This window comes from Momordica charantia (genome assembly GCF_013281855.1).
Source record: "Momordica charantia cultivar OHB3-1 chromosome 8 unlocalized genomic scaffold, Mcharantia_2.0 BLBB01000008.1, whole genome shotgun sequence".
NCBI lineage: Eukaryota > Viridiplantae > Streptophyta > Magnoliopsida > Cucurbitales > Cucurbitaceae > Momordica > Momordica charantia.
In genome coordinates, this window is record NW_028275166.1 from 16369012 (window position 1) to 16384333 (window position 15322).

At 36.0% G+C, this 15322-nt stretch overlaps 1 protein-coding gene across 1 annotated transcript; it reads right to left on the reverse strand.

Moving 5' to 3' along the window:
• Window positions 1-8359: 8359 nt before the first annotated feature.
• LOC111025393 (ribonuclease MC-like) lies at window positions 8360-12447 on the reverse strand. The gene is made up of 2 exons (XM_022303246.2): window positions 12149-12447; window positions 8360-8888 (listed from the first exon to the last, which is right to left on the reverse strand). Exons 1-2 carry the CDS (start codon window positions 12395-12397, stop codon window positions 8478-8480), a joined length of 660 nt encoding a protein of 219 aa, XP_022158938.1. The 5' UTR covers window positions 12398-12447; the 3' UTR covers window positions 8360-8477.
• Window positions 12448-15322: the final 2875 nt, after the last annotated feature.

A 15322-nucleotide genomic window follows, 5' to 3' on the forward strand; every position in this document is an offset into this window, starting at 1 on the left:
ATTGCAGTGGAAACACTTTCCTTTTTCTGCAACCTTGGCTTTGTCTTTCTTGGCAGCGGCAGCAGCGATGTCAGGTTTATACCCCTTACCAGCAGCCTTATTCTTCTTGAAAGTCTTACTTCCAGAAGAACAGGGCGCAAACTTGGTTCCAGACGACGAACCTTGGTTGAACCTCTTTGAGGTGGCATCATTTGCCTCTTCATCTTGTCACTTACTTTTAATAAGAGACTGGTAGGTCTGCAGCTCGTTTAAGAGTGTGGTGAGAGTGTACTCCATCTTATTCATAACTGCATTGCTGCGGAATGGCAGGAAACTCTTCGGAAGAGATTCCAGAATGAAGTTGACTTGACTCTGCTCGTCTATGACAGCCCCGTTCGACTCTGCCACGTTGAAGTGAACCATCAGGTTTAGAACGTGTTCTCGCACTGAGGAGCCCTTCTTCATGCGGGAGTTGTAGATGAACTTAAGGGCTTCATGTCGAGCCTGTGAGGACGGTTGTCCAAACATGCTCTGCAGCGAGTCCATGATCTCCTTAGCAGTGATCGTTTCCTCGTGCTTCTTAGCAAGCACATCAGATATGCTCGCCAAGATGTAGACCTTGGCCTTGTCATTGGCCTTGATCCATCTGTCACAGACGTTGCGCACCGCCATAGTGGCGTTAGGCGTAGGAGCTTGAGGACAATCCTCTTGCAAGACGAACCTAAGATCATCTATCACGAGAATAGTGTTTAGATTCGATTTCCATTGTTTTTAATTCTCGTCGTTAAGTTTTTGCGCGGCTATGAGTACAAACCTATATTAGTTTCATGCATTAGCCTTTAAACCCCATCAAATTTTTGCAAAAGTAATTAAGCACCCTAACAAAATTGTTTTGCAACGACGCTTCAGTGATTTAGAGCAACAACCACCGTAGGGCAGACAGGTACTCCTTCATTGAATTGAGATGTTCTCAACTAGATTTTACACCAGAATAACTCTTATTCCTATAAACTTTAGTCATCGTTTATTTGGTCAGAAAATTGCTAACTAACTTAACAACTCTCCGTAAGTGTGACCCATCATTTTTGGACCTCAGAGGTCTACCCCAATAATCCAACCGTAGGGAAGGAAAATATTGGAGAAAAACCTAAGAGACCCTTATCCATTTCTGGAGTTTGCCTTGGTTTTGATTCCATATAATGAACCATCTGTAGGGATGGTTGCTCCAGGACGTCACGCAGGTCATGTATGAAACCTCACGGTACAAACGAATGGCGGAGACTGTATGATGTGTTGTCACACGTCCTTCTCCCATTTACTATGAATACTATTGACTGGCGTTTTGCTGAACACACGCACTAAGTGTGGTAACAATTCTATAGATGCAAGCGCACACCTGTCAGAGTAATATAAAATGGATGGAGTATCCAAGTATCGATCCTCAAGGACTTCTAAATAATTTCCAAACTCTAAAGTTTTAATGAATAGTGAACGTTGAAATGAGTGATTTTTGTAAAATGGGAAGTGGTCACAAATAATGGTTTTGGATTTGGGATTTGGTCTTATAATGGTAAAACCTAGCCCGAATTACTTCAAGTTAGCCAACAAAGAATCAAGGATATGCTAAGGACCATATGCATTTACTTTAGGAACCAACGACTACGCTTTTCACTTGACTTATGTCTTAGCAAGTTCAAAGTCCTAAGACATTCCCTAATATGTCTATTATGAGAGATATCTTAGTTTTAGGATGGAAATAGTCGCAACCTCGGGTTAAGGTCCTATGTCTAGGCTACTTAAGCGGAACCCTTATGTCTAAGGCGCTCCTCTCCTCGGTTCAACCACTCAACAATGCAAATAAGCAACCTTTTCAGTATTGACTTGTTAAGACTTACAGTGACCTTCTCTAAATCCTAACTTTATGGGAAAACATGTTGAGCAATGAATGGAAAGCAAAAACACTACTTCTTAGCAACCCTTTTTAGAACTAAAAGGCTAACTATCCATAACCGGGCTAGAGACGGGAATTTAGAAAGACATAATGAAGAAAATACAGCAAGTAAAATGGTTGAAATTGGAATGCATGTGTGAAAAACAAAAGTTAACTAACGGAGAGTTTTTATCGGGATTGAGAGCTTCGCCCTTCTCTTTCAAGCAAGGGGGAGTGTCACGTGCTCTTTCCTCCAAAAACACAACTCTCTTAACTAAAAATAAAGTAAAGGCAAAGGGAAGATAAGCAAAGTGCTGGATTTTTATATATTTGAATAAGTAGAAAATAACTAAGTACAAATGGAAACAAAACAAAGCTCAATAAAGGAATGTAAAGTGCTCGGGATTTAAAAACCAAAAGCAACTAATGAAAGCAACTCAAAAGTACTTAGAAAGAAACAAAGAAACACTAAAAATGATCAAGAGAAGGAAGCAAGGCTTGATGAATTTGGTGGAGAAGCTGCTGGAATTTATAGCTGTGCAGAATTGGTTAGGTAGGTCCTAAAACGATGGTGAATCACCCATTTCCAACATCTTTGACTGACTAAATCGTGCTCAAACTGATAGTGTAACACTTCTTCTACACGTATGCATTGGTTGGAACCACCAAAACGCATTGGAAGACGCGTTTCATTAAGGGCAAAGTTGGAAGAAAACCAGTTTTTCTGCAGCCACACAGGCGCCTAGCGCCTCCCATGTAGGTATTTCCGACTTTTTGCTTCTTTTGATTAATTTGCACTCTCAAATGGTCCTAAAATGTCATAAATACAATATAAGCCAACCACAAACCATCATATATGAATTTTTCATGAATTAGAACTCAAACGACCGAGAAAAAGTCCGAAACAAAGTTAAAACATAGTAAAAACAGCATCTAAAACCTTCTTTTTACTATGAATACTATCCCCATTCACCTCGATATTGAACCATGCAAACACCTTCCGTAGGGAGGTCACGCCCAGGGCGACACGAGGCCGAGCATGGAACTCACAGTGTGAATATAAAGGAGAACGTGAGAGAGAGAGAAAAGTATGTTATATATACTTTGTATATCAAATATATACGTAGTATATTACATATTCTCTTTTGCTCCCAGTTAGTATTCGAAGACTAGGGTATACTACTTAGATAAATTCCGGCTAAGTGAAATTAACGAAGTGAATTTTTAGTCGGTCCAATATAACTATTATATTGGTAGTTGTACAATAATGTTTTAGTTCATTAAACATTTCAATAAACCAACAACATTATTGCATGTATATAAAATATTGACTAATTCAACCCCCAGGTCGGTTCCCAGGTAGAGGTTTTCCCTTACGGTCAACTTAAATACCCCAACCTAGACAGAACCTTCCTTAGACAAGGTTCCCTTATGGGCAATATTTTATATTTAGTCCTTTATCATTTAATTTTAAACCTAGTTAAAATAAAATAAAAGACTACCCCCTAATCATATTAGAAGATATAACCTAAGGTCTAATTAATTTTAAACCCCTTTAAAATTAATTAATTTAGACTATATGTTCGCATGCAATTCTTTATTATAGATTTTAATTTCTATCTACCACATTTTATAACTCTTATAAAATTTAAGAAATTAAAACTCTAATCATGCATTGTAAGCATACATTAATATAACAATTATATTAACCAAAGTAATGTCATGCTCAATGCAACTTTATTTTGATCTAATGAATATAACACTTATATTAATTATGAAAATAAAACATATATGCATACATTATAACATTTTTAACTATATGATGCATGATCATACATACATACTATATGTCAAACATACATATTATGCATGTAACCTATGGTGGGATTTTAAAACTATATGGCATACAATATGCAATATGCTTTTAATTAAAATATACATTCATAATGCATAAAATAATTAAATAGCAAAGTTGGACCGGTTTTTGGCACCCTAAGAAAGAAATTAATACAAAAAATAAAGAAAACGACTGCAACCGCCCTCGAACAGCGAACCGGAGCCACGGAAACATGTCGAAAAACACCCGGGACGGCACCTAAGGGCAGCGCCACGGAGCTACTGCAGCAAAATGTCGCAGCAGCAGTGCGGCAGCGCCAAGGCACGACACCATAGCGCTACACAGTGCAGCGCCGTGGTGCTGTGTGATATTCCCGCAGCGCCATAGCGCCGCTGCATAGTGCCATGGCGCTGTTTGCGTAGTCTGGTTCTTCTTCTTCGCTGTTTTCTGCAAATTTTCTCCAAATCCGATGCCAGGAACAACTTTCGAGCGACGCAAACTTACAAGCTCGATACAAAAACTCAATTCCCAAAACATTGGGCCTTTACATGATCAAATCAAGACAAATTGCATTCTACATGCCAAAAACCGGAAATTTTCCAACCCGCAAACCCATATTTCGAAAATATGAAAACACCCACGAAGAACACCGATTTTGCTCCCAAAAAATCAGAACATCAACGCAGCTCCGATACCAATTGATGGGATGTGAATCTCGGAGCGGAAGCGGATCTTCGTTCATGATTTTTTAGAAACAAAACAAAAAATGCAAAGAAGAAAATACAGGGGAAACTTACATTTGAAGAACTTTTCTTCAACGATTTCCACCCAAACACCACCACCGAATCTTCCTTGATATCCTCTTCGGTCTCGAGATCGTGGTTATGGGAGCACCGTTTGGAATCTTAGGGAGAATTTGAGAGAAATTTTAGGTCTTCTTCTTGTTTGTTATCCCCGTTCTGTATCTTGCAGAACTACAAAAGGGAAGGGATAACAAAGACAGTGACGTGGGGAGTTACCCCACGTCACTTAACTGCCCACTCCCCTGCAATTTTGCAGGGGAGTTTAATATTAATATTAATAATTAATAAATATATATTTATATAATATATATAATAATTAATATATAAAACTATTTAATTAATCATATTAATTAATTATTAATCTAATTAATAATTAATTAACATATATATATATATATCGAATAATTAACACTTAATTATTTATCACATAAATAGAATCATATTCTATAGCATTTCTCTCGTATAACCTATAATTCTAATGTACATCTTATGTACATTATTTTTAACCTATAGTTTTAATATAAATCTTATTAATATTAATTTTATTTGAATTTTATTCAAATAATTTCTTTTATAATATATAGTTTTAATTTAGAATGAACTATATATTATAATGTATCAATGTACATATAACCCTTTAAGTAATTTGAACAGTTCAAATTCTTCCAAAAACTTGATCCTCGTTTTACCAGTTATGAACTAGCAAGGGAACTTAATGGACTTACAGATCAGAAGCTCCAACGATACGAGATTAATCGGTCAAACTCATTGACTGAGTTAATCAACATTCGTTAACTACGGGTCACTCCACTAAAGACCCGTAGTTGCACTCTTCTCACTGTAGAATGTTTTCGTGTCCATGGATATACGACCATTAATGACAAGTCAATCATTCACGGGTGCTCGTAACTCAAGTTGGGTCAAATTACCGTTTTACCCCTGAGTTACATCTTACTCCTTAAATGCCACTGCTCCTCTAATGAACAACCTGGTTATGGTCCGACCAATAACCGGAAGTCCCTCTCGGGCCAATGAGAGGGTGGGGCCCCTTGTTCAAGTCCCGAAGTCAGCATTTAAGAGAACACTCATCTACTCCCCTAAAGTCGGGGAGGAGTGAATTCCATCTTGTAAAGTTCCCAGCTCCCCACTCGGTCTCGTCCCGAAAATGGTAGGAATATTGAGTCGGCAACTCGGGCCACTGTCACCCATACAGATCAAAGGATGAGCCCGAGTGTTTTTGAAGGAGGGAAGTCTGTAACGCCCCGAGTCCCTCAGGTTAGTTGTCTCGAATCAGAAGATTTTTCATTTAATTTTTTTAAAAATTAATTGTTAATTAAATTTATCTATATTTATCGGGCTCTAAACTCCAATTAAATTAATATTTACCAGACTCCGTGTGGTGGGTCTTGTTTTAAAGGGGGATGGATTCCTTATCTTTTGGGCTTGGACTTGTTGGGCCTCTATTGGGTTAATTTGGTTTTAGAACAAAGGAAAAAAAGAAAACAAAAAAAAGGGAGGGACTTCATCTTCTTCTTCTCCTTCTTCCTTTTGCCCTAGCTGTCACCCACCCCTCTCTTCTTCTTGTTCACCGGCGACCACACCTCACGGCGGCGACGGAAGCGGCGGCGCCTCCTCGAAACAGCAGCAGCGGCGGCCGGCGACCACACCCGTAGCAGCAGCAGCGGCGGCGCGACTTCCCCGACGTCTCGGCGATCTACAGCAGCGGCGACGCGTTCCCCGGCGATCTGCAACGAACCAGCACCGCTCCTCCTCGCGGCGGCACACGGCGACGGTTCAGATCCGCGGCGACGCACGACGAAAGGGTTGTTACAGCAGCGAACCGACGGCGCGCGACGAACGGGTTGACGACCTGCTGCTACGATCCGACGAACAGGAACTCCAGCGGCGGAATTTGTGCGTTACAGCAGTGTTTAGGACGTTTGGCGGTGACCCACATCCGTTCGAAGCTCGATTTAGGCTACCCACACCTTGGCGAGCTAGATCTAGGTGACCCACATCTATACGGAGTCGGTTTTGGTGGTAATGAGTCATTCGAACCCTTTTAGAATTGATTTCGAAGGGTAAATATTGTACGTAACTTGCTGTATTTTTCTGTTTTAGTGCTTAGGTGTGAGGTCGACGCAAAACTTAAGGGCGCGGTTGTGGGTAAGTAGACAAGGGGCCTGTGCGTGCGTTAATGTATTCCAAAATGGTCTCTAATGTGCTGATTTTGTGGCGTTTAATACTAATTTTGTTATGTCATTGTGCTAAATTATTCTCGTTGTGTTAGTCGATATACTGGAGTAGTGTTGGATATTTGTCGATGAAAATGGTGAGATTTCTGCTTTGCTAAACTGTTGAGTATTGCTGTGGTAATGTTTGTTGCCTGGATATGCATGAATTGTTCGGCGTGTCTTGTGAGTTATTATACTTAGTAATGCTTGTTAAATAATGATGTTGAATATTAAGCATGATTGGGTTATTATCTCATTATTAGAAAGTTGTCTATGTTGTGGAAGCATGCTGAATTGTATTTGTGAGTTGAAAGATGCTGGGGTAGTGGCTTAAGAAAGTATATAGTAAAACTCTGGTGAGAGTTAGATTCTTGGAGGGAATGAATGAGTGAGTGTCAGGGCCTCGAGTGTAAATGGTCGGGGGCTGATACGTCACTAATTGAGTATCGAGGCCTCGGGTAAAAACGGTCGAGGGTCGATACGAGGAGTCCTTTGGAAGGAAGGCTATTGGGGCCTTGGGTAAAAATGGTCAAGGGCCAATAGATGGTGAAGTCATCGGGGCCTCGAGTAAAAATGGTCGAGGGCCGATGCAGCAGTGTTGGGGCTCTGGGTAAAAATGGTCAGGGGCCGACTCTACTCGAAGGAGTTAACTGTGGAAGGCTAGGATAGTTGTGATAAGCGTAGAGGTACTTGTGATGTTAGGGAGACTAGGGGTTGGTAGTTAACGTGTTTCTGGTTGTGGTTGTCACCAAATTTTATGGAATGTGTCTATGTTTGAATGCATAATGTGATGAAAGGCATGTCTATGAATGTTTCATGATTTAGTTGAACATGATGTGTGTGTTGTTGGTGAGGGCTACTTACGGAGTATATTTTATATACTCCCCCCCCCCCCCCCCCCCGGACTCGTGGGCGACCATGGTGATGAGACGAAGGAGACATGACGCGCGAGGACCATAGGCTGCTTAGTCATTCTTGCTTAGCTTAAGTTATTAGTTAAGACCTTATGTTATGGTCAACAAACTATTTCTTCGTATTTTGAATAATTGGAAGGTTCCCACTTGTTATTGATTTTATTTCAGGATAGGTGTCTATCTTAGTTCTCTACCATTCATTGAGTTTTGCCTAGTTTGAATAATAAAATTGCCCTGTGAGGTTGTCCACGGATGTTGTTGATTGATATTCTATGAAATTGGTTTATTGTTGAATTGACCAGAGGTGGAACTTGATTTTTATATAATTGTTGCATAGGGAGTTGGCATCTTGCGTTTGGGGTTAGGTTTGAACAGTTGGGTAGTTAACGTGACCTAGAAGTGTGGGGGAAATTCTGGGTCGCTACAGTTATAACCATCGGGTAAGTGGGGACCAACTAGTCTTCACCCATAAATAGAGGGGCCACTCCGTACACAGGTACGAAATTCTCATTTCTCTACTCCAAATTGAATAAATCGAACCATCATTGACTTTAGTGTGATAATATTTTCTCTATCTATGTGCAAGTCTTCCTCCTACGCCTCGTACTAGGATTCCTCAATGCAATCTTCAATGCGATAAAAATCTCCCAAAAAAAGGTGGATACATCAACCCAAAGCAAAATAAATTATATATTTCACATACATAAGCAAACGTCGCAAATAAAAGGTGCATTTTTCAGCCACCTTATTTTAGGATTAAGGCAAGGCGATCCCCGAGCTTCAACCCCACACGAAAGTGTTAGGGCATGTGGCAGCGGCAAACTTGGTGCAGCTCTCGAGGGCGACGCCATTCTTAGCGACACATAGGACGATCTCGTGTAGCTGTCTAGCATTGGACTTGTTGAAATTGCAGCGAAGCACTGGCCTCTTTCCAATGGCTTTAGTAATGGCAGCTTCAATGCTGGCTCTTTGCTTGACTTTACCGTCTGGGTTGTGGCCTGCCTTCTTGAGGATGGACAATAGATCATGTCTTTTTGCAATATTTAAAGCGTTTTGGAAATAAGCTCTTCCTGGGAATTGCTTCTCTGAACAAGTCCCGTGCTTTGACCACTCATGCTCCCAAAACCTCTGGTGGTTCCCATTCACCACGTCCGGCCAATATTGGTTTAGTTGTGCTCTTATGGGAGCAATCTGATAAAAAAAAGTTCCATTTCTTAAATTATATTAATGTTTTTGTTTCAAACATTAAACCAATGTTAAATCTTAAATTTAGCATCTAAAATTTGAATATTGTATCTATTTAATATTATGGTTATTTAGCATTTTATTCAAACTTTTAATTGTTTTAATTGCACCATGAAAATTATAATTATGTTTATATATACTTAGTTCGATTATCCTAGATGTTACATCAATAATATACTGTCAACATGTCGTGAGTTCAAATCTCCAATATAGTTGTTGTACTCAAAAAGACGTACTCAACAAGAAAAAAAATATCAATGAAATACACTAACTTGCATGCTTATTAGATAAATTCTAGCTATGTTGACGTTTGATGCGGCACATGACACTAGATCAAAACTATTTAAAGATGACTACCTAAGATGATCATATTGCTATCGAGCATAACTTAGTAGTTATTGACATCTATTCACTCTCTCGAGATTGGAGGTCGATCCTTCGTATCCCCAAATTATTGTACTAAAAAGAGAGAAACAAAAAAAAAAAGATGATACTATTGCTTGAAATTTAAGGACAAAACTTACCATTTAACCTTGACAGAAAATCTTATATGAAAAGAAAGAAAAAAAAAACAAAAAAAAAGGTGTTCATCCTGGAGTAGATCCTGGAGTAGATAAGAGAATCAAATTTTATTTTAAAATTCAAATATTAAAATCTTTTACTGATTAAGTTTTTGCTTTTTCAAAAAAGATTAAAAGAAGAAAAGAAAACTATGGCTACGAGAGGAAATCTTCAAAGAATTGTGCCTCGAATAGAAAACTATTTTGTGGGTATTGAATTTCTTACCTGCTAATAAGGTGTTTATATGTGCAATGCGGATCATATTCCTTTTTTTTTTTTTTTTGCATCTTTCTAAAGAAAAATTATGTTAGATTATTTTGTTTTTTTTAATTTAATGTCAATAGCATGGCTAAAATTGGTAAAAAAAAATTATTTTATTACCAAGGAGTCACCTTTATGCCCCTATATTTGGGGTATGCACATTGTCTCTATACCCGTAAATACGCAATGAGTCATTGTTTGGTGGAAGTTGCGTCTCATGTGGCTTGAAGCCAAAACTTCAAGGTTATTCCTTGAGACCCCAAGCTACCCAAGCTATCCCTTGGGGACAAAATTGGTAAAAAAAAATATTAAAATATGTTTTAATGTAACATAAATTCATAATCAATGTAGATTATTTATATATATATATTTTTTTTTAGTACAACATGTGCTGGTGGAGTTCGAATTCACAACCCTTGATTAGAGATGTATGTCAATTATAACTAAGCTATACTCGCTTTGACAGTAGATTATTTATATTTGAATAAGATTGGAATGAGTTTTGCTCAATATGTGTTAACTGAATTAACATAAAAATGCAATCTCTCAAAGGTCACAAACAGTTAAATTATTTATATCAATCTATAAATAGGTGAACCGGATAAATTACTATTCCTAATATAAAAGGTAATAAGTTCAAATCTCTTTGTACACTATAATAAGTTGTACTAAAAAAATCAAAAGAAAAAAAATAACAAACTGTTTGTAGTTTTAGACATTTTTTTATCAAGTAATAAAATTAAATTTGTAAAATAAAAAACAGTTAACATGAAAATCAAATGAAATAAATCTTAATTGCACTAATTACGATCCATAATAAAACAATTGATATATACATTAACTATTATTATGTACTATAATCAAATATAGTTCAGAACTCTTTTTACATACTAAAATAATCAGCGGGTCAACTCGATAAAACAGGAATGAAGAAAAGTCATACAATTTAGTAAAATTTATTTACTCATTCGGCCTTTATTTTCTCCCAGTGGTATACTTTTTTGTGTGTGGTATTTAATTGGGTGACATTACTTTATATATAAAAATCAAAAGTCCATACACATAATTGGAACTTTCTACCATGGAACGATAAATAATCGTATAAAACTATGAAAATTCAAAGAATCTGTTTGACAACATTTTCGTTCTTCAATTAATTAATTAAATCGCTAAAGATCTGTTTGGTAACGGTTTCTATTTCTTGTTTCTTTTTTTTTTTCAATTTTATTGAGAAACGTATGTATGTGTGACAATTATTTATTTGTCTTATTTTTTTAATTTTTTTTATAAACGTTTCTAAAATTGTATAAAAATCTTGGAGAACAAAAAGAAAGTTTTATTGTTTCTGGTTCCGTTTCCAATTTTTTTCAATTGATAAAAAAATATATTGTTTTACAACTTATAAAGAATAATAAATAATTACCAAATGCAATAATTGTATATGCATTTGCAAAAAAAAATAATTGTATATGTTTTTTGTATTAAAAAAGAAAAAATAATAAACAATAAACAACGTTACCAAAACGAGCCAAATCGCTCATAAAAGCTAGAGGTGAGATAACAAGTTTGACCCCTCCACTTATATGATGCTATTTTATTTATTAATTGTACTCCAAAAAATTTTTAATAGCTACTTCTCTAAACTATGCTATATTTTAAAAAAAATTATAATAGATGCTAAACTTTAAAAAATGTATCTAATGTTATTTAAGTATTATTTTTATCTTGATCAGTTTAGATACAACATTAAAAGTTGAAGAACCTATTAAGATACTTGTTAAAAAATAAATACCAGATAGACACATCTTTTAAAGTTTAAAGCATATTTCAAACTTTTTAAAATACAAAAACTAAGAGCTTCCATTTTGTGTTTCTTGTTCCTGTTTCTTATGTTTTTAAATGCGGACATGTTTGGTATCTCATCCTATCTCTCGTTTCTAGATTTTTAAAAATATTTTCCAAAAATTACTAAATTTTGGAAACTAAATTTGTTTATGTTTCTGTGTTTGGGTTAAATACCTTATTGATATCCAATATTCACTCTTAGCTTTGTTGGTGCAATTCCCTCCCCTCATGTTGTACTACAAAAACTAAAATAAAAATAAGTCAATCTAAGTTAAGACATATATTTTTTATTAGGAGGTCCTAAGTTCAAATCTCTACCCTCATCAACTGTTATACTTAAAAAATACAAAAAAGATAAACAAGAAAAAGAAAATAATTATCAAACATATTTTTGTTTCTATTTCTTTTTTTTTCGACAAACAAAAAATATAAATGGCTACCAAACAGAAATAACAAATAAGAAACAGGAAAGGAGAACGTCTCCAAACAGGCCCTAAATTTAAAATTGAATAACAATAAAGAAAAAAAAGAAAAAGTACCTTGGTGATATCAAACCTAGAGCCCCTGCAGGGCTTGGACCTTGCCCTAGAATAGTTACTTGGCCAGGAGCCATGGATAGTAAACACTTGCTTCGGCTTCTGCCTGCATCCAAATCTCAGCTTCTTGTCGCTGCAGGTTGCGGGCTGCCACTGTTCCACCATCTGAAAGTAATCGTAAGCAGCAGCCTCACAAATTATCACTACAACAACTAAGCCCAACATCAACACTCCACTTTCTGCCTTTCCCATTATTTAATTAAGCCCTACACTTTCAGCTTCTGCTTTGGGAAGCTCAAACCAAAGGTATATATGAAAGTAATCAATCGTGAGCAGCAGCCTCACAAATGAGCTTGTAGCGTAGTGAAGAAAAACAGATGTCAATATAATTTTTCTAATTCATCACACTTGTCATCCATGTCACTTACACTTAATCAAGCTTTCGTTTTCTTCTTTCAGTTGGTCGAAATTACACATGCAGCCATTCAATAAATGTACGTGGAAGTAGAAGAAAGAATTCAGATGAAAAGCTACGATTAGAGAGCATTAGAGGGTTTGGGTTAAATTATTAGGGTGCAAGGAATCCAAAAACAAGTGATTCAATCAAAACAAGAGTTATATTTAATGTCTGTTTTAACACAAACAGATATGTGTTTGGTAGTCGATTCAAAATTTTGATTTGAATTTACGAATTTGATGAAACTGTGTCGGTAGGTTTTTACAATTTTAAAAATAAAATGGACAATATTTATTAATAAATACGTGAATATAAAATTTATTTAATTAAATAATTTAAAGTATGAAACAGCTTATAATTATATTATAATTTGTAATATTGTCCTTATTTTTATCAATAAACTAGTCTTTTGACACGTGCTGCACCTGATATCTCTAATTTATTTACTTATATATTAATATATAATTAGTGGTGAACGTATCCATTAATATTGAATAATTAACTTTAATTCCCTTGAACTAAATTGAACAATTCAAATTCTTTTAAAGACTAAATGTTCTTAATTATCCTTTACAAGCTAGCAAGAAAACCTAATGGACGTACAGATCGGAAGCTCCAACTGATGGGATGTGAATCCCGGAGCGGAAGCAGATCATCATCGTTCATGAATTTTTTGAGAAACAAAATCAAACAAGTGCAAAGATGAAAATACAGGGGAAATGTTGTTTATTTAGCTTTGAAGAACCGTTCTTCAAGTTAATCACCACCCAAACACCACCAAAAGAGTATTCTATGTTATCCTCTTGGGTCTCGAGATCTTGCTTGTGGGAGTGTTCAATTTTGAAACTAAGTTGCAAGGGAGATTGAGAGAGTACACTACTTGAGAGATATGCGGGGGAAACTTCATAAAAAGAACACTTAAGAAAAACCCAACGAGTTGATGTGTGATAACTACCCACATCACCACTCCACTACGTATTTGAGGGGAGAGGTAGTTTTTCTTTTTGGCTTTTTTTTAATTTAATTTAATTAATATTAATATTAATTAATATATATATATATAAATAATTAATTAATCCTATTAATTAATTATTAATCTAATTAACAATTAATTAATATAAATATATATATATATATATACATATATATATATAAATCAAATAAATAATTAACACTTAATTATTTATTACAAAAATAGAATCATATTTTATAGCACTTTTCTCGTATAACCTATAGTCATAATGACATCTTATGCACATTACTTTTAACCTATAGTTTTAATATGAATCCTATTCATATTAATTTTTATTTGAATCTTATTCAAATAATGTCTCTCATAATATATAGTTTCAATTAGAATTAACTATGTATTATAATGTATCAATATACATATAATCTCTTGAGCAATTTGAACATTTAAAAATTTTCCAAAGAATTTATCCTCATTTTACCCGTTATGAGCTAGCAAGGGGACCTAATGGACCTACAGATCAGAAGCTCCAACGATGCGAGATTACTCGGTCAAACTCATTGACCGAGTTAATCAACATTCGTTAACTATGGGTCACTCCACTAAAAACCCGCAGTTGTACTCTTCTCACTGCAGAATGTTTTCGTGTCCATTGATATACGACCATTAATTACAAGTCAATCTTTCACGAGTGTTCGTAAGTCAAGGTGAGTTAAATTACTGTTTTACCCCTGAGTTATATCTTACTCATTAAATACCACGCCTCCTCTAATGAACAACCTGATTATGGTCCGACCAGTAATCGGAAGTCCCTCTCGGGCAAGTGAGAGGGTAGGGCCCCTTATTCAAGTCTCGAAGTCAGCATTTAAGAGAACACTCATCTACTCATTAAAGTCGGAGGAGTGAATTCCATCTTGTGAAGTTATGTTCCCAGCTTCCCAATCGGTCTCGTCCCTAAAATGGTATGAATATTGAGTCGGCGACACGGGCCACTCTCACCCATACAGATCAAAGAACGAGTCCTTACAGGCAGGAGTCCATAACTCACTAAGGATCGGGAATGAGTTGTTTGGTCATCCTATGAAACAGCAATCTGTTAGTCAATGGCGTTACATCTAAAGATTTGTTATTTCGTGATCCGGTCTTATACAAACTCATTCTATAGGATACCCCCACTCGCATGTCTCCACACGAAAGACTTGGATTGAGTCGTCTGTAACATTTACAAAGTGGGCCGTATCCATAGTGTTGTCAGGATAAGGTACCCAGCCTTATCCATATACTATAGACCCATTAGGTTATTCAGGGGACATTATCCACTCGTATATCAGGGGTATATCAAATATATACCTAGTATATCAGGGGTATATCAAATATATACCCAATATATATATTGTCCCGGTTACATGATAATAACTTTGGATGTTTAGTTTCTTGAATTTTGGACAATGCAATGCTATGAATTCAACAACAAATTTATTTAATAAAACTTTATTGAATATACATTTGTTTTTACATAAATACAAACTACGAGTTTAGGGCAACACATCCAACACCAACGATACGAGATTAATTGATTAAACTCATTAACCATATTAATCAACATTTGTTAACTGTCGGTCAATCGACTAAAGACCTACAGTTGCACTATTCTCACTATAGAATATTTTGCATCCATGGATTTTGACCATTAATGGTAAGTCAATCCTTCATAGTGTCCGTAACCACAGTTGGGTCAAATTACGGTTTT

Bases quoted from the DNA above. Each gene is read 5' to 3' on its own strand.
- LOC111025393 (XM_022303246.2), bottom strand. From the start codon at position 12,397: ATGGGAAAGGCAGAAAGTGGAGTGTTGATGTTGGGCTTAGTTGTTGTA. The intron at 8,889-12,148 runs GTACTTTTTCTT...TTTTTTTATCAG, and splicing joins CTAGGTTTGATATCACCAAG to ATTGCTCCCATAAGAGCACA.